At 34.2% G+C, this 22,816-nt stretch overlaps 2 protein-coding genes across 4 annotated transcripts in view; one reads left to right on the top strand and one right to left on the bottom strand.

Annotated features, from left to right (window-relative positions):
- The window catches only part of GLMN (glomulin, FKBP associated protein), a 35,419-nt gene extending 31,454 nt beyond the window's left edge, over nt 1–3,965 (top strand). For all 3 annotated transcript variants that reach the window (XM_033114108.1, XM_033114106.1, XM_033114107.1), the window contains exons 17-19: nt 2,249–2,372; nt 3,162–3,244; nt 3,350–3,965. In XM_033114108.1, coding sequence (XP_032969999.1) covers nt 2,249–2,372; nt 3,162–3,244; nt 3,350–3,463 — 321 coding nt within the window. In that variant the 3' untranslated portion in view covers nt 3,464–3,965. The remainder of the gene's footprint in view (nt 1–2,248; nt 2,373–3,161; nt 3,245–3,349) is intronic.
- Nucleotides 3,966–4,223: 258 nt separating this feature from the next.
- C9H1orf146 (chromosome 9 C1orf146 homolog) lies at nt 4,224–21,816 on the bottom strand. The gene is made up of 6 exons (XM_033114103.1): nt 21,754–21,816; nt 12,599–12,710; nt 7,311–7,404; nt 5,643–5,811; nt 5,162–5,240; nt 4,224–4,480 (listed from the first exon to the last, which is right to left on the bottom strand). Exons 2-6 carry the CDS (start codon nt 12,665–12,667, stop codon nt 4,346–4,348), a joined length of 546 nt encoding a protein of 181 aa, XP_032969994.1. The 5' UTR covers nt 12,668–12,710; nt 21,754–21,816; the 3' UTR covers nt 4,224–4,345.
- Between the last annotated feature and the right edge of the window lie 1,000 nt (nt 21,817–22,816).

The raw sequence follows: 22,816 nt of genomic DNA, 5'->3' as shown, positions 1-22,816 counted from the left end.
ATTTTCTCCTAGGTTTTCTTATAGAAAAGTTTTATGGTTTTAGATTTTATATTTAGGTCTATGATCCATTTCAAGTAAATTATTTTTTAGATAGTGTGAACTATTAAGGGTTTTTTGTTTTGATTCTCACACCTTGTTGAAAAGCCTATCCTTAACTTGTTGAATTGCCTTGGTACTTCTGTTAAAAATCAGTTTACCATACAATGGTGGGTCTATTTTTGGACTCTGTTCTGTTCTGTTGAGACCTATATCTGTTCTTTTACCGTACAATCTTGATTACTGTAGCTTTATAGTAAGTCTTGAACTCAAGTAGTGTGAGTAGGCCAACTCTGTTCTTCAGAAATTTTTGGCTATTCTAGGTCCTTTTCCATATAAATTTAAGAATCATTTTGTCAGTCATTTGCTATAAAAGAAAAACACTTCTATGTTTCTTCTCAATTCTCAATACTTTTTTTAAGTGAATGTGGTAAAATGTTTACATTTGACAAAATGAGGTTGTTTGTAAAGGGTATTTTCTCTGTAGTCTTATTTATGTTTGAGTGTGTTTTGATCTGCAGAGGGTCACTAGGAATCTTTGTAGCCTTGAAAGCCATCAGTGATATTGGGGAGTAGTAGTGGGTTCTCCCTATAAACTTAGAGGTAAAGGGAAAGAAGGTTAAAAAAAAAAAAGGATAGAGAAAGGTAAAGAAAAGACTAGAGAGGGATGAACATAGAAATGAGAAGTGGGTGTATGTGGTAGAGTAACATGCTCAGTGAAGAAGTTCCTCCTGCACTACTGCATAACCCACGTTTGTCATGAGAAGAAAAGAAAACTTTACTATGGAAATATAAGTTTAAAAACATAATTTAAAATGTTTTTTTTTAAGGTACACGACTTAAAATAGATTCATTGTTTAAAAATCAGGTTAAATCAGCAAAAAGAAAAGCAATCAAAATCCCACCATCCATCATTGATATTGTATGCCCTAGGCTTTATGCCAGCACATCTGTATATTTAAAAAAGACAGAGTGAGAGATCACACTGTAGGAATCATACTGTTTGTAACCTTTTTTTCACTCACCAATATGTTCTGAAAAACAGTATTTTGATGGCTATGTAGTCTTCCATTGTGTAGATATACCACAATTTACTAACCAATCTGTTGTGAAATATTTTCATTACTTCCAATTTTTCACTCCTTAAACATTATTTTTGTAAACATGTCTGCAGTGGAATCATTACAACATACACCTTTAGTTATTTCCCTAGGATAAGTTCATAGATGCTGAGTGAAAAAATGCATATTTTTAGGTTTTAGATTTTTGATAGTTCCTCCTAAGAACTCCACTTTTCCTCGCATTATAAGAGTAATGAGAAAGGACAGATTTAAATTAAAAGGTTATGTTTGATAGTCACTGAAGTTATCAATTATTCAACATAGACACTCGCGTAGATTTTATTTGGAGGGCTACATGTAAAATGTCATAATACTTATACTTAGATCAGAATAAGTTCATTACAAAATGTTCTCAAATGGTCAGTTCTAGTTAAGGATAATCAGTTTCTTAACTTTCTCTTTTTTACCTAAGGTATTTTCCTTTGTAAAGAGTACCTGAAAACTTTATATCAGTGAACTTTCTTTTTATAAAAAAAAGACTTTATGACCCCACTCCTTTAGTACTATACAAATAAATGCCCTTGGAATAAAAACCTCTAATATGGATGGCCAAATAACCCTAAGCTGTCTTTGGCAGGTAAAATCTCCATCTACATTTATCACCAAGAAAGACCATATCAGCTTTGTGTTAGAAAAGTTTCTTTCAAGAGGGAAGGAAAATCTCTAGAACTAGATCTGTGACAGGGTTATCAATTGAAAGATCACGAGTTGAAGGAATATATAAAGTAGTCATTGTGGGGATGGCTTATAGAGAAAGAAATGTCCTAGACCATGTGGATTATCCTCAAATAATTTTCTCACGGATAAAACTTGTAAGTCACAGATCTCAAAACCAGGAGCTGTCTAAATGGCACAGCAGTGAATGTACTGACCAAAATACATTTTCGTTTTAATTGGTATTTTTTTGATTGGTATTCACATAAAGTAACACAATGTAGTAATGAATGCATTATTAAACAGTAAACTCTGCCTTGAAAGGAAAGGATCATATCTTATTCATTCTCGTTTCTCCAGCTCTCCAACACTGTTTAACAGGCAGTCAATAAATGTTGAACCAAATGACTAATTCTTTCATTAATTCTTCTAAACAGACTGGATTATGGACAGAACTTGGAAAGATTGAGAATAATTTCTTAAAGCCACTCCATACAGGACTTAATATGTCAAAAGCACATTATGAAGCAGAAATTAAAAATAGCCAAGAAAATAGCCAAGGTTGGTAATAATGCAGTTTCATTTTCGTTTAGGTCTAAAAATCAGTCAAAATTTAAAACTGCCATTTATATTCAAAATAACTTTTTTAAAATCTTGTACTTGTCTGATCTGTAGCATACAAGGAACCATGACAGTGAAGTCATTTTATTTATAATTAAAATGATTCTTAGATTTATAAGCCAGTTAACACTGAAATTGGGTTAATAAAGATTTAAACCAAACATATATATTCTGGTTTAAAATCTCAACTCCTAATTAGGAGTATAATTGTATTACAAGTATTTCTGTTTGGATATCATTGTCCTTCCTTTGGTATCACTTGGTCCATGCTCAACCCCATCCTCAAATCTGTACATATTACGAAAAAGAATCTCAGATCCAAAATTACTTTTTAAAGTCAGCAATTCTATAATAATCTTATGAACTTTTTCATATAGCCATGGTGGTATTTCTACAAACATTACTAGAAATTTTGTCTTTTTTAGTGTAATGGGTATAATTCTGATTATATACTGAAGAAAAAAGTTCATAAATTTTCATTCATCCTGTATATGCCAAAATAATGCTAGTCATCTACAAAAACATTAGTTCACATGTTGGAGAATTTGGATATTTTTACTTTATAGTTTGATTTAAGTATACCCTGAGTTATTAAACACTAAGACTTAATTTATACAAATCACTGATATAAGTAGATGAATGATGAAAGTAGCTTATAAATTTATTATTAAAATCTGAGAGTTGTTTTAATGGTTAAGTATAACACATTTTGTTTTCTTCTCTTAACAGAAGTCCAGAAGTCTAAAGATCTTTGTTCTATAACTGTAGGTGGAGAAGACCTCCCTAACATGCCTCCTGAAATGCAGCTTAAGGTAGATCTGAAATTTTCCTAACTTACATCCAGCTGAAGTCTTTTTTTTTTCTGCTTTGTTTTGTTATAAATGCAGCCTTAACACTAAATTTTTTTGGCATTGCAGGTCCTGCATTCAGCTCTTTTCACATTTGATTTGATTGAAAGTGTTCTGGCTCGCGTGGAAGAACTCATTGAAATAAAAAGGTCTACCTCTGAAGAAAATACTGGGATAAAGTGAAAGCTCCGTCTTAAATAAAAAAACTAGTAAAATACTGTATCTACTGATTTATTTAATACCTGTACAAATTTTTTTCTATAAAACACTTACTGATGGAAAAGTAAATGTAGCTTTCCTCAGTTATCAGTTTCTATAATAGCACATTATGGATCAGTAGTATTCTTTGGTTTTAAAAAGATTATCTCCATGGTAAATAATGCCCATATATGTATTCTAAATACTACTGTTAAAATTCAATACATATTAGTAATTTTGTATTATAATTTCATAAAATTATAATTTGAATTGCCCTTATTTATTCATGTAGTTGTAGTGAGTTTATAAAAATACTGATAGGCTTTATGTTCCAGTTAGATGTTTTGTTATATTTTAGAACTCCTAGTGTCAAACTGGATATCATACCACTGTGAGAGAGTATAGAGAGAAGTTTTGAGTTCAGGCCAGTTGACTGCTTCTCTTAATTTCCTTCTTTTTTTCTGTCTCTGGAGTCTTAGGGAGAAAAGTCCCATTACCACCTCTCAAGCAGCAGTTACAGTATGAATGCTTCTAAAATTAATTTTAGAACTATTGGCTGCCCTTGTGGAAAAGGTGAAAAGTACATATGACTTTTCCTAGTCTAAGGAGCTAATTAGAAAAGGCTGTTTTTTTAATTTCCTAATAAATATTTGTCTATCCAATTTAATTTGTATCATTAAGAAACTGCATCTGAGTTTTATATGTATGTATCAATTTTCCTAAACATTAAAGGAATTACTCAAAACTAAAAATAATCAGTTTTGTATATATTTTATTTTAAATTTTAAAAACCTTTATATATTTGAACATTATAATTCAACATAATTAGTTTAATATTCTTCCAAAAGAACACTTATAATTCATACTCTAATTTGGGTTAAATGAATCACTACTCAGTTTTATCTTTTGAAGTGTTTTCCAAACAGGACTTTGCTCAATGATGTATGCTTTAGTTGTTATCATTCTGCAGCAGATGCTATCTATGTGTGGTTTGGCAGTGATCTGGAAGAAGATACAAACATGAAACATTATTTATAGAAATAAGGTTATTTTTACGGGGTCACATAAAATACCTAACTTTCAATTACTCAACAAGTATCAATCACCTTCTGTGTGCTAAATACTACGTATGAGTTAATTAGAGTAACAGATACCTATCTGTCTTAAAGAATTTCAAACCTGCATGCCAAAAAGTAGAATACTGTAAGAACTGCTTTAATGTAACTGTTCGAAGTGTAAGAGTAAGGAACACCTAATGGCCTAGGCGAATTGGGGGCACAGTTCACAAAGGAGGATAAGCATGAAAAGAAAGGAGACAACGGGTGGACAGCATTCTATAAAATAGTATGTTTGCACTCTTGACAGTTCATGACTACAACCTGACCAATATTTATCCTTTAGAATTTAAAGGAAGATTTAAATAACCAATAAGGCCAACACAGTATATACATGGCCAAATGCTCTTTTGGCCCAAAATGAGTCATTCTAGTAGTGGCTACCAGAAATAGAGAAGACTTGAAGGCTGAGTCCAGGCTTGGGAAAGAATGGCATACTGAAAATAGCAACTTCTCTGAAGGGAACAGAAGCAGAATATTTGTCAATGCTGCTCCAGAGGTTGTGCATTTTGAAGTCAAGAACCTTCAACTGTATGTATGTATGTGTCATTTTCCTCAGGTGACTCACCTTAGCTATGGTGCACATAAGATTAATAGCATTTACTGTGTTGTGTACTGGAAGTATCCGTAAATTACTACCCAGGAATCTAAAAAAACAATTCATAAGTTAAATACATCATATGACTTACATCTGTTAAATACATCTGTTACCTCAAGTGGAAAGAAGAGACAAATCCGTATTGTTTGTGTTTTATTTATTCATTCATGCTCTGCCTTACTGAATGGAGGAATTGACACGGCTTTGTAGCCAGAACTTAAATGAAAAGTGTTCATTTTTGGTTTGTTCTTACAGGAGAATCCCGTAAATCAGCATGAACTTAGAAACTTGTCACCCTGATTCACAGAATAGCTATTTAACCTGCATTATATAAAATATGACAGGTTAACCTTATAAAGTTTATCTTTTGGAAAAACATAACTCACCTGCCTAAAAGAATTAAGAACTGAAGTAAACACAAAAATAAGTCTGTAGTGCCATTCTTCCATACCTCTGCTGAATCCTGAACATCAGTTTCCATTCCTCGGGCCCGTGGAGGGCAGCAGACAGAACCAAAAAACTATTTCGGTGAATGTTAATAAACTTCTCAATTTTGGCTAGAACTGTTTCTTCAGTTGACATAAAGCATTCTTTAGCATCCATCAATAAAAATGCAACTCCTAGGAAAAGTGAATGTAATATAAAAAATCTTTGCCATACTAATCAAAATATTTTTGTAAACTCAGTAAAATCAAAACAGCTGTAAGTGTCCAGGCCCCGAACCCATAAAAAGTAGAAATTACTTAACAAAATTCTTACACAACAAAATAACAGGTAGTTCTTTGAAGTGCTCTATAAAAGGATGACTTACTCTAAATATTTAAGGAAAACAAAATTTTTGGGACAGTAACCATTTTCTTTTTCAGACTAAGGCATTGTCCACAAATGAAGATAGTACCTAATTTTACTTAAAAGTTAATTTTCCATGTTATAACGATTTTTAAATGCTGAAAATCAACTAAAGAAAGGTAGTCTTAAGCAAGCCTTCAATTATTTCTTGGAGAACCTTTGTACCATAAACTTTTATATAAAATACACTCAGTAAACATATCTAGGATTTCTGAAACAGTATCAGGCCTATACGAATGGTCCAGAAGGGAAACTTGATCTAATTAGCTCTGTAAAAAATGATAAAATTAGTTCTTTAAAAGACATAATCTAAGGAAATTGTGTTTCTATGCTAATTGAGGAACTTGGGCAATTTAAATAACCTCTCTGAACCTAAATTGCTTCATCTGTAAGATTGGAGTAATAATTCTTTGATAAGTTTGTTGAAAGTATTAAAGATAATGTATAAAAAGTCAAAGTACATGGTAGGTGTTCACCAAAAATATTTACTTCTCCCTAGAGGGCTCTCTATTCTGCCAGGAATGATGAGCTTGAGGTTGGACCACTTTCAGCCTGGAGGTCTACTCGTATTTCTAGGAGTTTCTGAAAGTGCCTGCCTTCCAAAACCTCTGCTACAGTACAGATCTATTTGCAACCCTCCTGATAAATTCCTTCATTTCCCCCTCTTTTAACCACTTTTGTCACTTCCCAAGCACAAGTGGAGCTGCCCCCTTCCCATGTCCCCAGCCTTCTCATATCCTAATCTAACTCCATCCTGTACTTTGCCCATGACTCAGTCGTACAGTATTATGATTTTGGGAACATCTGTCCCCATTTGATTCTTTTAGTTAATATTTGTTTATATTACATTCAGCAAACTTGTACAAAGTCATGAAAAACGTTCTCCTATATTGTTTATGTATGTGGATTTTGACCAATATTGTGATGTTGACTTCTTTGTTAATACAGGTAATACTTTAATACAGGTATTGATTATTGGGGAGGTGGCTTAGTTCTATTTTCATACCAGTTCCAAAGCAAGTAGTTTTTAACAATCCTCTACCAGACTCCACTGGTTCAGCTATAGTTCAACAATTGTAATCTTAAAAAGGGATATATTTTGTAATTGGCCATATGTACTGCTTTTACAGCAGTAACAAAATTTTACACATTTACCTCTCCCAGAAGATAATACTTCAGCTTATTATGTGGTTAATGAACTACCAAATTATTAGAACTTATACTCACATATTTTATAGGAATCTTAAAGCAATTAACAAATGTACTGTACCAGTAACAGAAAATACAATTGATCCATTTTCCACTGAATCTGAGTATCGAATCTTGTGGCTTCGATTTTCTAGGGTGGTTGCAACTTCACAATTCTTTAAAAAAATTTTCAGAAATACAAACTTAACACACATTTAGAATAGTTTTTTTTTAATTAAAGCTAATAAAATAAGTTTAATAGTTTCTTTTATAACTATACCACTTAAAGACTTGATCATCAAAAGAGACATTAAGCATTGCTTTCTATGGAGGAAAAAAAAAAGCAAAAAATTTCAGTTCTGCTCAAACACCAACTGTAGATTTGGAAATGAGTTGTGTACTAGTTATGTTACTTAGGAACAGAAATTAAGGACAGAATTAAAGAACTAAACTATAAATACTAGAGCAAATGCAAACTTCTTTTTAAAAAACAACTTGGAGATGGATTCTAACATGCATTAACGTATAACTGGAAGGTGGGTGGTGATGTGTCTTAGATGGCTGACAGAGCCGTGAAGTGCCAGACAGTATACCACGTGGAGACACCAATTCTCCAGTTCATCTGTTTACATCACAGTTACCTTTAATATGTTTTAAGCCTTAGGTAAGTCAGAAAACATGTATGAACACAGCAACCAAACTTTTGGTTTAAATGCTAACCATTTCAAAAGTCATCTCATTTCCTATTCCACCAAGTAATTAGATCATAAGACCCAAGACACTAAAACATAAGCGGTTAACAGTGTTTCCTGATTGGACAAAAACTCAAGCTTGTTATTCTCCAAGTAGACAAAAATCCCTTATTTGAGGTATATTAATTTTATTTTATATTTTTTCTCAGATCATGTATACTTTAAACACACAGGCTGGAATTAGGTATAAAATACACACTTCCTTTCCTTCCCAGTGGCACAGGATCTGTGCCATTCAAACAGATCCTGACCTAGAGTTCAACTATGACACTTCCCATGAGTTTCTCTTACTGTTTTAAAATTATACGTTGCTTCCAGCGACGGCAGACTAAGTAATTTAGGCCAACCCTCCTGCTGAAGGCAACCGGAAAAGCTGGACAATTTTTTAAATCTGCATGAATACATCAGAGAGCTAGCAGAATAGTGAAAAATTACAAGACCAAGATCTATACAGAAATTCGAAGACATCAGACCAACATTTAGGCCATATTTTCCCCGAGGGCATCTGCCAATTCAGAAAAAGACAGATGAGAGGCTGAACAGAGCTTTTGACAAAAGTAGAACAGCTCTCAGGGGGACTGCAGCTTACCTTCAAATCACTTCAATCCCTGAAATTGTATTAAAGTGATACTGTATTACTAGAGCTCCCTGGCACCTTGCAGAAGCACTCCCCAGAGCAACCTTTCTCAAGCAGGTCTCCTCATTTGAACTACAGCACCAAGAAAATGATTTGGGTAACTATTTTCTTAATTCTCCTACAACTAGTACCATTCTAGATGCACAGGAGATAAGTTCATTTATTATATACAATAGACACCTTAAGGCTTGGGTTGCCAGATTAACAAATAAAAATATAGAACACCCAGTTAAATTTGAATTTCAGATAAACATGATAATTTTTTAGCATAAGTATGTCCCATGCAATATTTGGGGTATACTTTTACTAAATTCATTGTTTATGAAAAACTGAAATTTGAGTGTCCTGTATTTTATCTGGCAACCCTCTGCCATCCAGGGTTTAATTCTCTTGCAGAATATGACTTCTCTAGAGTAACAGAACACTACTTTAGGCCTCAAATTATTTCTAGAAACAATTTTTCAAATATAAATTGCAACACACAATAAAAAGTAAACAGACATACAAAGAGACAAGATTGCATGAAAGAAACATCACAAACATCAGGAAACAGAAGTAGACTCACAAGGGATACATAGAGTGCAGATGTCAGATATATACCTTAAAATAGCTGTTTACTATGTTCAAGAAGATAAAAGACAAGGTTGAGAATTTTGGCAAAGAACCAGAAACTATATAAAAAGATGTGACAGATGTGAAAGAGTCAGGAAAGCTTCATAAAATTTGAGTCAAATCTTTGAAGTGGAAAGCAGTTTATTAAACAGACAAGTGAAGGAAGACAAAGGTGAGAACAACATGGACAGAAAGAATAACACAGGCAAAGGCATTCAGACCTGAAAGTGATTCTTATATGCTAAGTGTGTAAGGTGTATATGAGTCAATTTGGGGACAGTGTCAGGAGTAACTGCTGACAGATCGTGAGGACCCATGTATCCCTGCTAATGAATTTCAATCCTATCTTATGGGGGAGCCAACTAAAAGAATTATGATAAAAATAATTAAAAAAAATGATAAAATTAGAAAGTATTGAATCAAGAGAAAATAGGTAAGTTGAAGAGTTAATTTTTCAAAATAACTAAGAGCTAAGACTAGATTTTCCAAAGTATGTTTCATGGAATATTAGCCCCATAAGATATTAAAATATGTTCCTTATTCAAATAAGCTTGAGAAGCACTAAATACTGTTTCACCTCCTTTGGGGAAATAACAATGCATTTGATCCACTATAGGCTCTGAAGAGTAGTGCAGTAAAAAAACTTTTGTAACTTTTTTTATACCAGCACTCCAAATAAAATCCATTACAATACTTCTTTCTACATATGTAACATCTATTAATAATCTGTAAAACTAGTGCTCTACCTAGTAAATCTATTCATAAGGAAGGAAATATAAATAAAAACAAATAAAAATGGGCACTTAACTGATACAGAGTTTATTAGAAAATTAAGAGTGCCAACATGAAATTTTAAATCACAGAAATGGCAATTTCACAAAGTTCAACTCCCTTCCTCCCTCCTTCTCTTTTTTAACCTTTCTTTTTTTACAAGCCTTTAAAAATGTGAAAACCATTCTTAACTCACTGGCTGGGCAAAAATAGGCCATGGGCCAGGCCACAGGCCATAGTTTGCTGATTCTCTGGCCAGAAGAATAAATATGTTTCAAAAACAACATAAGAATAGTATGGAAGGAATATTCCTTACCAGGTTTTAAGATACATCACAAAACTACAATGAATTGAAAAGTGTGATAATGATTCAATATTTAATACACAAATTGAACAGAACAGAATCGGACTCAGGACTATATGATTTGTAATGATGATTTGTATGTGATCATGTGCATATATGTGTAACATATATTTATCTAAGCTGAGATATAAAAAATTTTATAAAAATAAGAGCTATTCCAGAAATCTTAAAAGAAAAAACACTGTTATATTTGCTATATAATAAAAACAGCTGTCTTAATTCCTTAAGATTAACTAGAAATAATAATTTGCAACCTACATCATAAAATAATATTGAAAGGCAAAAAACCTGAGAAAATTTTGTAATACAAATGTATATTATTGTAATACAATTACATTGTAATACAATATTATAATACAAATGTATATTAATATTGTAATACATTGTATAATATTTGTAAAATATTGTAAATATTTGTAAAATATTTGTAAAAATATTTGTAAAATAATTGTAAAATATTGTAATACAAATGTATATTATTTTTAATATTTTGAAAGAATAAAAACTTAGATTTTATGCCAATAGAAAAAAGGAAAGATACAATAATAGAACAAATTAACATAATGAATATATATATGAAAAATGTTTACTCCCCCTTGTTATCAAATAAATATAAAATATAAGCTATCAAATTAATAAAAGTTTTCATATGATAATACATGGAATTGGCAACTTGAGGGTAAGTTGACCCTCTTATGTAGGTACTGCTGATAGGAGTATAAATAACAACATTCTGGAAGATAACTTGACAATACATATCAAAAGTTTAAAAATGTGCATGCCACTTTTTTCAATCCAACTATTCTACTTCTAAAATTTTTTCTAAAACAATAATTCGCAAAAAAAAGATTTATGTGTACAAATAGCATATAAACCACCATTTAAATTATTAAATAATAGGAACTATTGGAATAAAAGTGACGGTGTTCCCTTCTTTCTTTGGAAAGTACACAAAGGCAGAGAGGAAAATGAGAAACAAAAGCAAATTTTACATTTGATGAAACTCAGAGACATATGTAACCCCAAACAAAACACATGAAAAAGAATAGAGTCTCTACATTTTTGAAAGCTATGTCTGATAATGTTGGCTCCTCCAGGGAAAGAACATTTTCTCTATGCCTGAGGCTTGTCTGATGGATCACTAATAAAGTTAGGTGTTAGAAAGACTTACCTTTGCATGAAAACTAGAAGTGAACACTGAATCTATTTAATTGTGTAACTAATATTAAAATAAATGTGGTAATTACAGTAATAGAAAAATTGTAGGTTTTATACATATTTGACATAATTAAAGCTATAAATATCTAATATGATTAGTATTTTATCATTGCTATAGTTTAAAAAGTCCTGAAGGGAAAGGGAATTAGTAATGTCCTCTTTGTTGATCTGATAGGCTACATAGTATTCTATAATAAGTCTATTAAGTGGTTTATACATTTTTATGTACTTTTCCCTATGTATATTTCATAATTGAAAAAAGTCAAACAAAACTGAAAAAAACAAAAAGCAAAATACTCTCAATGGATAAGTTTAACACGACTAAAAATAGAAATACTGACATGTAAGACAGAACTCATGAAATTACCTAGATTGCAGCCCACAGACACAGAAATGGTGAAAGAGATCAAAATGCATGGAAATATTAGTAGACGATCTAACACACATATAAGAGGAGTTAAGAGGGGAAGGAGCATGGGAATAGGACAGAAGTAATATTAAAGGAGATGATGAGTAAGAACTTGACAAATGACACCAATTCACAGATTCACGAATCCTCAAAATATAAAAAGAAGTTCATACTTTAAACTATCGAGTGCCAAAATCGGAAAAGCAGTCAGAAGAAAGATAAGCCAAGGAGGTGACAATTAAATTGACTGCTCCTCCCTATGTCACTCACTAAGAGTAGACAAATCTGTTTCTTTTTTTCTCTCAAAAAACCTTAAGTAATGTTTATGTGCATATGCGATACTGTTTCTGGAATTCCTTAACATCTCTACTAGAACAGGCTTAGAGAGAAAAAAAGGACTTTAGAAAATTTCCAACTTTCAAATATTTAGAGAAGTAGGATGTTGAAAATGGATGCAGTAAAGTTTATAACTTATCTTTAAAATACATTTAGCTTATGTAATACTGATCCACACAACTTTGGATAATCAAGCTAAGGATCTTTAAAACTATTGCTCAACTGCTTTTATTTTTTAATTTAAAGATTAATGGCCCAAATGCCTCTTTACCTTAAGAGATGAGCTAATAATAATGGTGGTCGTCCATTTTATATTTTCTTTTCCAGCACTTTCAGCCATCTGTCTATCTTTGGATCAACTCAGCTTCTAATGCTGCCACAATCTGAGAAAAATAAGAACAAAAAGAACACATAGAAATGTTTGATAAATGTGTAAATTAAAGATAGAAATAAAACTAGGATAATGGAGACATTCTAAAGAATATTTGAAAGTCAAAATTTAACACTGAAAAAGTATCTGTCTTGTAAAGTAAGTTTATTCAATACTAAGCTTCCTAGTAACAACTATTAAAAGCAATGGTTTCCATTTCAGAGCACTAACTTAAAGAAAAAAGATTTGTGTCAAGAACTATGAAAGGTCTACTTACAAGCTAGCCTAGCTCTCCTACTTGGAAAGCTAAATAGTTTGCCTGCCAAAGTTTCATGGATACAGTAAAAAACCTAAGACTTGAATTAGAGAGAAAGGACAGTTTTTTTACTCACAGCAAAGAGTATCATCATTTACTTGTGGAAGTTCCCCAAGACCAATTCCCACAGAGTGATGGGACAAGGCTAGGTAACAGCCCACACTGTGGGTTGTATCAGAGGAAAGAAACCCTGAGCACAGGATTTTTATAATGGGTTGCAAGCAAACCTACCCTCTGGCTCTAGAGGGAAATTCTACGTCTAACTTATAAAGTTTTTACTATATAAACATCCTTCAAAAGACAGTTTAGGAGGAGGGCCAGGATATTTGCATTTCTAACAAGTACATTAGTGATGCTATTGATACTGGTCTGGAAACCATACTTGAAGACCCACTGCGCTAAGACTAGGAAGAGCATTCTAGGCAACAATAACAACACAACAAACACTGTACATTGGCACGCAGATAATAAAAGAAAATGGTGTAATAAGAGAATTTCAAAAAGTTCAGGGCACTAAAGTGTAAGGTATACATGTCCGAGATTGGTGAGGAAAAAGGTAAAAACTAATTACTATAAATCTAGTAGTAAAAATGGAATTTCATTGTGGTTTAAATAGGCCCTGTCCTGCTCTTTATTGAAACCGAACACCCTTAAGCCATGTTTCCACTTCTGTGAAATGCTTATGTCTTTTGTGCACTTTTTTTCTTTTTATCATTCATTTGAAGGATTTCGTTATATGTTCTGGATATCAATGTTTATCAGCTATGTGTTTTTTCTCCCAGTATGGACTTGTCTTTTCCCCTTCTTTATGGTAATATTTGCTAAACACAAGTTTAAATTTTCAATATTGTCAAATTTATCACTCTTTTCATTTATGGTTAGTGCTTTTTGTTTCTTATTCAAGAAATCCTTCCCTACCTCAAAGTCACAGATAGTCTCATTCTCTTCCATTGTCTTCTAAAGTTTTAGTTTGACGTTTCAAATTTAAGTCTTTAATCCACCTGAATTTTTGTATAGTCTGAAATAGGAAACCAATTTCATTTTTTTAAGTATGGCTATCTAGTGCTCATGTCGGCAGCACATATACTAAAAATGTAGCTATCTAGTTGTCCCAACACTAATTATTCAGTATTTCTTCCTCCCCCTGGTCATTTGCAATGCCACCTTAGTCATACATTGTTTCCAAATGTGCATAGGTCTCTTTCTGGGTTCTCTATTCTTTTGTTTTTGAATTTGGGGTTCTCTATTGTATTCCATTGTTCAGTTTAATTATTCTTACTGAATAATTACATTAAATGTGAATGGGTGAAATGTTCCAGTAAAAGCAAAATCTGACTATATGCTGTCTTTAGATTCAAGGATATACATATATTGAAAGTAATAGAACAGAAAAAGATACATCATGCAAACAGTAACCATAAGAGAGCTGTAGTGACTATATTAATTTAAAAAATAGACTTTAAGCTAAGAAATATCACTAGAGACAAAGATAGATACTCTATATTGATGAAAGGGTCAATATTTCAGAAATATATAACAATTAAAAATGTATATCCACCTAACAGAGATCCAAGATACATGAAAGAAGTCATATAAACTATGTCCTCTAACCACAACAGAATTAAATTAAAAATCAATATAAAGAAAAAATTGGGGAAATTCCCAAATACTTGGAATTAAAAACACACTTATACGTAACTCATGAATCAAAGAAATCACAATGGAAATTAGACAATACTTTGAATTGAATGAAAACAAAAACACAACATTTATGGGACATAGGTAAAGCAGTACTTAAAAATTTATAGCTTTAAAAGACTAAATTATAAAAGAAGAAGGATTTCCAATTAGTACCTTACTTCACTTTTTAAAAAAACCTAGAACAAATTAAACCCAAAGCAATTAAAAAGAAATAACAAAGATTTAAGCAGAAATCAATGAAATAAACAGAAAAAAATAGAGAAAATTCATGAAATAAAAAGTTGGTTCTTTGAAAAGATCAACAAAATTGACATTTAACTACACTAAGAAAAAAAGAGGATATAAACTACCAAATCTGGACTGAAAGGATAATCTTTGCTGACCTTTCAGAAGTGAAAAAGATTATAAGGCAATACTATTAGCAAATTTGTGCCAAAAAGATTTGATGACTTAGAAGAAATGGACACTTTTCTAAGAAAGACACAAAGTATCGGTAGTGAAGAACTAGAAATGAGAAAATAGAAATCTAAATAGGTCTATTAACAGGTAAAGAAATCAAATTAGTAGTTAAAAATCTTCCCACAAAGAAAAGCCAAGACCCAGATGGCTTCACTAGTGAATCCTATCAAATAATTATTTCAGAAAATAGAGGAGAAGGGAACAGTTTCCAATTCATTTTTTGAGGCTAATATTCCAAAGGTCATATACACCTACAGTGTGAAAGTGAATGGGCTCACTTTGGATAATATAGACCTGTTAACTACATTGTCCTCCAATCCATGGACACAAGATGCCTTTCCATTTATTTGTGTCTTCTATTTCTTTCATCAATATTTTGTAGTTTTCAGTATACAAGTCTTTCATCTCCTTACTTAAGTTTATTCCTAAGTATTTTATTCTTTTTGATGCTATTGTAAATGGGATATTTTTCTAATTTCCTTTTCATATAGCTCATTGTTAGTATATAGAAATGCAACTAATTTTTGTATGTTGATTTTGTATCTTGCAACTTTACTGAATTTGTTAGTTCTAAGTTTTGGGGTTTTTTTTTAATGGGGTCTTTAGGGTTTTCTATATATGAGATCATGTCTACAAATATGGACAATTTTACTTTCAATTTTGATGTCTTTTATTTTTTTGTCTTGCCTAACTGATCTAGCCAGGACTTCCAATACTATGTTGAATAGAATGGCCACTTAGCTTAAAACACAAACACATTTTACAGCTCTATAAAAATACTTTCTTTCTTGGGCCGGCCCAGTGGCTCAGGCGATTGGAGCTCCATGCTCCTAACTCCGAAGGCTGCCGGTTCGATTCCCACATGGGCCAGTGGGCTCTCAACCACAAGGTTGCCGGTTCAATTCCTCGAATCCCGCAGGGGATGGTGTGCAACGCCCCCTGCAACTAGCAACAGTAACTGGACCTGGAGCTGAGCTGCGCCCTCCACAACTAAGATTGAAAGGACAACAACTTGACTTGGAAGAAGGGTCCTGGAAGTACACACTGTACCCCAATAAAGCCCTGCTCCCCTTCCCCAATAAAAAAAAGAATACTTTCTTTATAGCCTCATTCTATAAGCTTTTTATGTTTTAAAATGTTTTATTTTTATTTTACTTTCCAAACTTTTTTGTTAAAAAAATAAGACAAAAACTCACTGGAAGGAGTGTTCTGAGACCCAGTTTCCAACATCTGTATGTGTGTGTGGGTAGTTTCTCACATACCACCAAGCAATTCTTGGACCCAGCGCCAGCAGAGAGTCTGAGATTTCAACTCAATTCGGACACTATCTACCCAGAGATAACATCAGAATCCACAGGTTAAGGGTTCAGTCCTATAAGACTGCCCACCCCCCCTTCCTTCACCCCGTTCCTGATCTTTCAGTTTTTCACCTTTGAGTGTGATATTGTCTACATCACCTTTATTATACAGTCATACACTGCACAACAACATTTTGGTCAACAACAGACTGCATGTATGATGGTGGACCCATAAGATTATAATGGAGCTGAAAAACTCCTAGTGACATCATAACCATCCTATGGTCTTGCAGCCATAGCACAAAGGTTGCAAAAATCAACAAAGCTGTTGAGAGGGCAAATAACTTTAGCTTGGGTGTTGGATGAAAATGACTTGAGCTCCTAGAGGTGGTTCCTGAGGAACTGACTTAATGAGAAGTTGTAAGAACAGGAATGCATAGCTAAAGAAAATGCAAGAGGAAAGGAACCTGCAAGAGAAGAAAAAGAACCCCCAGAAAATTCAGTGAAGAGTTTAGCAGCTTTTATAGACCTCAACAAGCCCCTTAAAAAGTTTGAAAACATGGACCCCAACACGAAAGGGTTTTCATCGAGAGGGATGTTCAAGGTTCATTATTTGCTTATAAGCAAATCCATGATGAAAAAAAAGAAGAAAATTAAGCAAACCACAATGGATGTATTTCTGAAGAAATACATCTCCTCAAGAAGAGGCTCAGGTCCTTCAGGAGGTATTCCAGAAAAGGGCATTGTTATTATAGGAGAGGACAGCTCCATGTGTCTAGTTGCCCTTGAAGACCTTCCAGTGGGACAAGACACGGACATGGAAGACAGTGATATTGATGTCCCTGATTCTGTGTAGGCTGAGGCTAGTGTGTGTTTGTGATACTGTAGTTTATAATGAAAAATACATATTTGGTGTTAATACCATTTCTAGCATAGAGCTCCTAAAACTTCTGGAATTTCCTAAGTGTTGAGAGTGATAAAGACAGGTGTCTTTTGTTATGTTAATGAAATTACTTTTTAGAAAGCATCTAAGGATGGGGGCTGGTCACCAGGAGATCCAAACATGTGATTAGAAGGGTTGGAACATGTGATTAGAAGGGTTGGAACCCGAAACCTCTGAGGAGGGCTGGAGTTGAATCAGTTGCCAATGGCCAATGATATAATCAACCATGACTATGTAATGAAGCCTCCATAAAAACCTTTTAAAAGGACAGCGTTCAGAGAGCTTCGTGGTTGGTAAACACTTGGAGGTGCTGGGAGAGTGGCACACCTGGAGAGGGCATGAAAGCTCCATGCCTTTCCCACGTAACTTGCCCCATACATCTCTTCCATCTGGCTGTTCCTGAGTTATGCCCTTTTGTAATAAACCAGTGAGCTAGTAAGTAACATGTTTCTCTGAGTGAGCTGCTCTAGCAAATTAATCAAATCTCAGATCTATAGCTAGTCGGTCAGAAGTACAGAAAACAGCCTGGGCTTGTGACTGGCATCTGCAGGAGGCGGGGTGGACAGTCTTACAGGACTGAACCCTTAACCTGTGAATTCTGATGCTATCTCCAGGTAGATATTGTCAGAATTGAGTTAAATCCTCAGACTCCTTGCTGGCATTGAGTCTAAGAATTGCTTGGTGGTATGTGAGAAACCATCCCCCCCGCCCCTTCCTACACACACATTAAAAACTGGGTCTCAGAACACCTTTTTCAGTGTGTTTTTGTCTTAGTTTTTTAACAAAAAAGTTTAAAAAGTAAAAGAAAACATATATATGTATATAGATAGATAATTTTAAAACATAAAAAGCTTATAGAATAAGGCTATAAAGAAAGAAAATATTTTTGTAGCGCTGTAAAATGTGTTTGTGTTTTAAGCTAAGTGTTATTACAAAAGAGTCGAAAAGTTTTCAAAAATTAAAAAGTTTATACAGAATAGTAAAAAAGTTACAATAAGCTAAGGTTATTATTGAAGAAGTATCTTTTTTATATATACAAATTTGGTGTAGCCTTAGTATGCAGTATCGTACAGTAATGTCCTAGGCTTCACATTTACTCCCCACTCAATCACTGACTCACCCAGAGAAACTTCCAGGCCTACAAGCTTCATTCATGGTAAGTACCCTATACAGGTGTGCCATTTTTAATCTTTTATATCGCATTTTTACATATTTATACCATATTTATACCTTTTCATAGACTGAACATAGTTTAGTCTTCCACTCAGTGTTCCTCTCTGTTAACACAACCAACTGTATGCGCATCCATCTAGGTCCACTTGTGTTATTCCCACACGTCTATCCCCTGTGGGATTTGAATGCCATGGGAACCAACAAGAACCTGAAATTTTGGCTACTGGTTTTGCCTGAATTTTAAAAAAAACCCTCTGTTTCTAATTCAGGCATCTTGTATCTTCTGCCAGCATTAATAAAACAGTTAACGGGTTAGCTTGCAAGTGGGGTAAAATCTCAGACTTCTCACAGTTCTTGACAGGTATTATTTATTAAGTTGTAGATACACGTAAACTATAACCCAGCAATTCCACTCCTAAGTTTATACTCAAAAGAAATACATGCAACATGTATTAGGAGACTTGTATAAGAATGTCCGTAACAGCATTCTTCTACTTTATTCCTCATACTTTTGTTTACATTTTCTTTTTAATCCTACCTCTCAAGGCTAGAATGTGCTGGCAGATTAGAGTTGGCAACATCAGTAGGAACTCATTGTTAGCTTAACACAGATACACATGAATACATATAGAAATAGTTATAGATATGTGTATATACATGGACTAGTATACATGCATTTATTTATTTGCTTTGTCAGCAGAGAAGGGCCTAAAAGAAATGATCCCCTAGCCAGACTTTGGTTTCTAATACCATTCTCCAATAAAAGGAACAATGGCTCCTTGGAGAAATTGATTCTAGGATTGGGGCAGGAAATATACACGATGAGCCTAGGGCATTTTGTAGTGCCAGAAAGTAAAGAAGTGATTAAAAACAAAAACTATAACTAAAGAAAAAACCACAGTGAGGGGATATGTCAAAAGAGAAGAGGAACCAAGTGAAAGAGATCCCAATAGCCAAAGCTGGAAAAATCTGAGTAGCAAAATAAAATACTATTATCTTATAATTCAAAGTATAAAATAAATATCCATAAGTCCATACTGATATAAATGATTGAATAAATTAATAAATGAGGGAGAAGAGATAAATCTCCTGACACCGTCTCCAGAAACATTGGAGAAACCTGACAAATAGTATCCCAGCCAGGTGGTCAAAGTCAACATCAACAGACATAAATCATGTCAATAGTACGTACTCTTGATATGATGTAATCTTCCTTTCAATTACCCATAACCCCCGTCCCGTCATAAGAAATACTCCAAAAAAATTTCAATAATAGGGTATCCTACAAAATATCCAACGAGCACTCCACAAAGCTGTCAAGGTCATCAAAAACAAAGAAGCACTGAGAAATTGTCACAGCCAAAAGGAACCTAAGGAAACACTGCAATTAAATGTAATGTGGTATACTGGTTGGAATCCTAGAACAGAAAAAAGAACATTAGGCAAAAAAAAAAACTAAGGAAATATGAATAAACTATGGACTTTGGTTATAATAATATAGTAACATTAGTTCGTTAACTGTAACAAACATACCACAGTACTGTAAGATGTTAATAGGGCAAACTTGGTATAGAGTATGTGGGAATACACTGTATTATCGTCTCAATTTTTCTCTAAACCTAAGACTGTACTAAAAAATAAAGTCTATTAAAAAAAAATCTTCCCTCTCCTTCAAGGCCCAGTAGAGAGCCTGCCTCCTGCAAGAAACTATCCCTGATCCCCTCAAACTAAGTGAGATCTCTCCTTCCTCAGAATGCACCTTACAACACCTCTGTTGAGCAATTACCATATTTGGCCCAACAAAATTATTTATAAACATATTTCATTTCCCCTAAATCACAAGCTTTTAAACATCAAATACATTTATATTCTCCATGGTACTGAATACAAAATTAGTTCAAAGTGAAATTTAGAAATCAAATGATCCAAATGGAAGTCACTTTCAGTGATGGTGAGTTAATATCTCCTAAGGCGGTTTCATTCTCCTTTTGAACAACTCCAGTGATTAGGAAGTTCTTCCTGCTGCGTTGAAACCAGCTGCTCTATAATTTCCTCATTTATTGCATGAGTGAAAGAATGAATGACAAGTTAACTAGCTCCATGAGAGCAAGGACACCTTCTGTTTTATCTAATAACTACTGTATCTCCAACACCTGGTGCACTGCAGACACTCAACAAATATATATTTGTTTCTGAATGTCTTGCCAGCTAGCTGGAAGAAGAGCTGCAATTTTTATTTCCCCCTATACAATTTAATACACTGTCTAGCTAATGACAACCCACCTGAAAATATACCCACATAACACATAGCCTTTTAAATCTTTACACTCTTATATGTAGGTTTTATAAACAAATGTAACCAATTTAACTACAGTTAAGGGAGGTTAAGTAATTTTGTGCACTAATAATTGACAAAGTAATTGGGGGCAGTAGATCCCCAAGAGTGTACCGTTAACTAAGAATGATGTGGAAAAATAGGGCTGAGGCAGGCAGGCAGCCTCAGTATCTCTAAGGAAACGCGCCTAGACCACCTCTCCAGAGCCGTGTGACTTGGAGCATATCACTTCACCTCTAGCAGGCCTGCTCTCTCATCTGAAAATAAAAAACTTGGACCCAATGGCCTCTTAAGCCTTTGCCAGTTCCAGGGCCCTACGTAGTATTCTGGGCTGTTACGGTTTTGTTTGTGTTTCCCAAGTTTTCAAGTTTAAATAAATTGAACGGTGCACAATCTCCCGTAAACGGCTTCCTCCCATCCCCCACCCCCGCTCAGTCTCCTCAGTTGTCAAACGAGAGAGGTTAGCCTGCAATGATTTTCATGGCCCCTTCCATTCTTTACTTTTTAAGATTTATTTTTTCCTGGGGGAGAGGGAGTTACGAACAACACCGAAAGTAAATAAAATATAAATTCACCGGGTGGATGACCAGACTTCTGGAAAGGAAGCAGGTCTACAATCCCACATGAAAAACCTAAGGAAACCTCTTCCAACACAACTCCTAAAGGAAGAAAAGTGTGGGGAGGATCCTCCCTCACCCCGCCCAAATCCTGAGGTAAAGATTTGATCTTGGCAAGTCTGAGGGAAAAACACATTGGCAGAAGAACGAACACTGAATAATGTGAAGAGTCTGGTCCTCGGCAGGATCATCCCCAAGGCGGCCGCAAACATACCTGGGGCCAACTTGGTTGCTCCTAAGCTTCCAGAACCTTCCCCAAGCAACGAGACGCGCTGCTGGCAGAGCAGAGAGGCCCGGGCGTGTTCTCTGGCCGCTCTAGCCGCCGAGAGCCTCCTCCACTCGCTGGGCTTCTGCGCAGCCGCAGACCCGACTGTCACGGCCCCGCCCTGCCATTTCCTGTTCCTCAGATCGTAAATTTGCCGGCACCTGTAAGTGGTTAAAAAAAATCAAGGGTTTTTTTAGTATTAGATTTAGTTGCCTGGCATTGTTTTTCCACCATTTTCTAAAATTTAAGCTCAATTCTTGCCCCACTAATAGTAACAGTATAAAATCAAAGTGCTCTTATTATTATTCAAATATTCCCTTAACCTTATCTGTCAATTGTATTATTATCTGGCCAGTCCATTCGTTCTCCCACTCCTAGATAACTGTTTCGTAACTTCTCCTCTCTTCAAATCTCCAGCACCTCTTCCTCATCCTCACTTTCAGCTGAAGGTCTTGCTTATTGCTTAAATGAGATAAAAGCATACAAAAGTGAACCTAGCCCACAAGGTCATCAATCCATCTACTGTCATTTATTTGTACGTAGAGTGTGCTTTTCCTCCAATTGCAGTAGATGAATTGTGCATGCTCTTACATGAGACCAACTTTGCAGCTGGACGCCTGCTCCCATCTGTTCTTGTTTATTCTAGAATATAGTTCTAACAATTCTTTCCTGTCTCTCTTACAACATCAAATTTCTCCTCTCCACTGACCATTCTCAATAGCAAATAAATATGCCGTTATTTCTCCTGCTTCCTACTCCAGCTAACCAACCCATTTCTCTGTTCACCTTTACAGTAAACCTTAAAAGGATTGTCTACAACTTCTATTCCTAATGCTGTTTCTTCCATTCTCTCTTAAACTTACTCCAATCAGGCTTTTTCATTTCCACCATGACACAGAAATTGCTCTTGTCAAGGTCATTGCTAAATCCAGCAGACATTTTCAGTAATAATTTTACTTGGCTAATCAGCAGCATTTGTTGCAATTCATCACTTCCTCCTTTTGGAAACATT

The sequence above is a fragment of the Rhinolophus ferrumequinum genome, chromosome 9 (genome assembly GCF_004115265.2).
Source record: "Rhinolophus ferrumequinum isolate MPI-CBG mRhiFer1 chromosome 9, mRhiFer1_v1.p, whole genome shotgun sequence".
In the NCBI taxonomy this organism is placed as follows: domain Eukaryota; kingdom Metazoa; phylum Chordata; class Mammalia; order Chiroptera; family Rhinolophidae; genus Rhinolophus; species Rhinolophus ferrumequinum.
This window is presented reverse-complemented; position numbering and strand designations above follow the sequence as displayed.

Excerpts from the sequence above, each read along its gene's own strand:
- C9H1orf146 (XM_033114103.1), bottom strand. The coding sequence starts at position 12,667 with ATGGCTGAAAGTGCTGGAAAAGAAAATATAAAATGGACGACCACCATT. Across the intron at positions 7,405-12,598 it reads TTATTAGCTCATCTCTTAAG|AATTGTGAAGTTGCAACCAC; the intron begins GTAAAGAGGCAT and ends ATTTTTTTAAAG. Across the intron at positions 5,241-5,642 it reads ATGTTCAGGATTCAGCAGAG|ATTCCTGGGTAGTAATTTAC; the intron begins GTATGGAAGAAT and ends TTGTTTTTTTAG.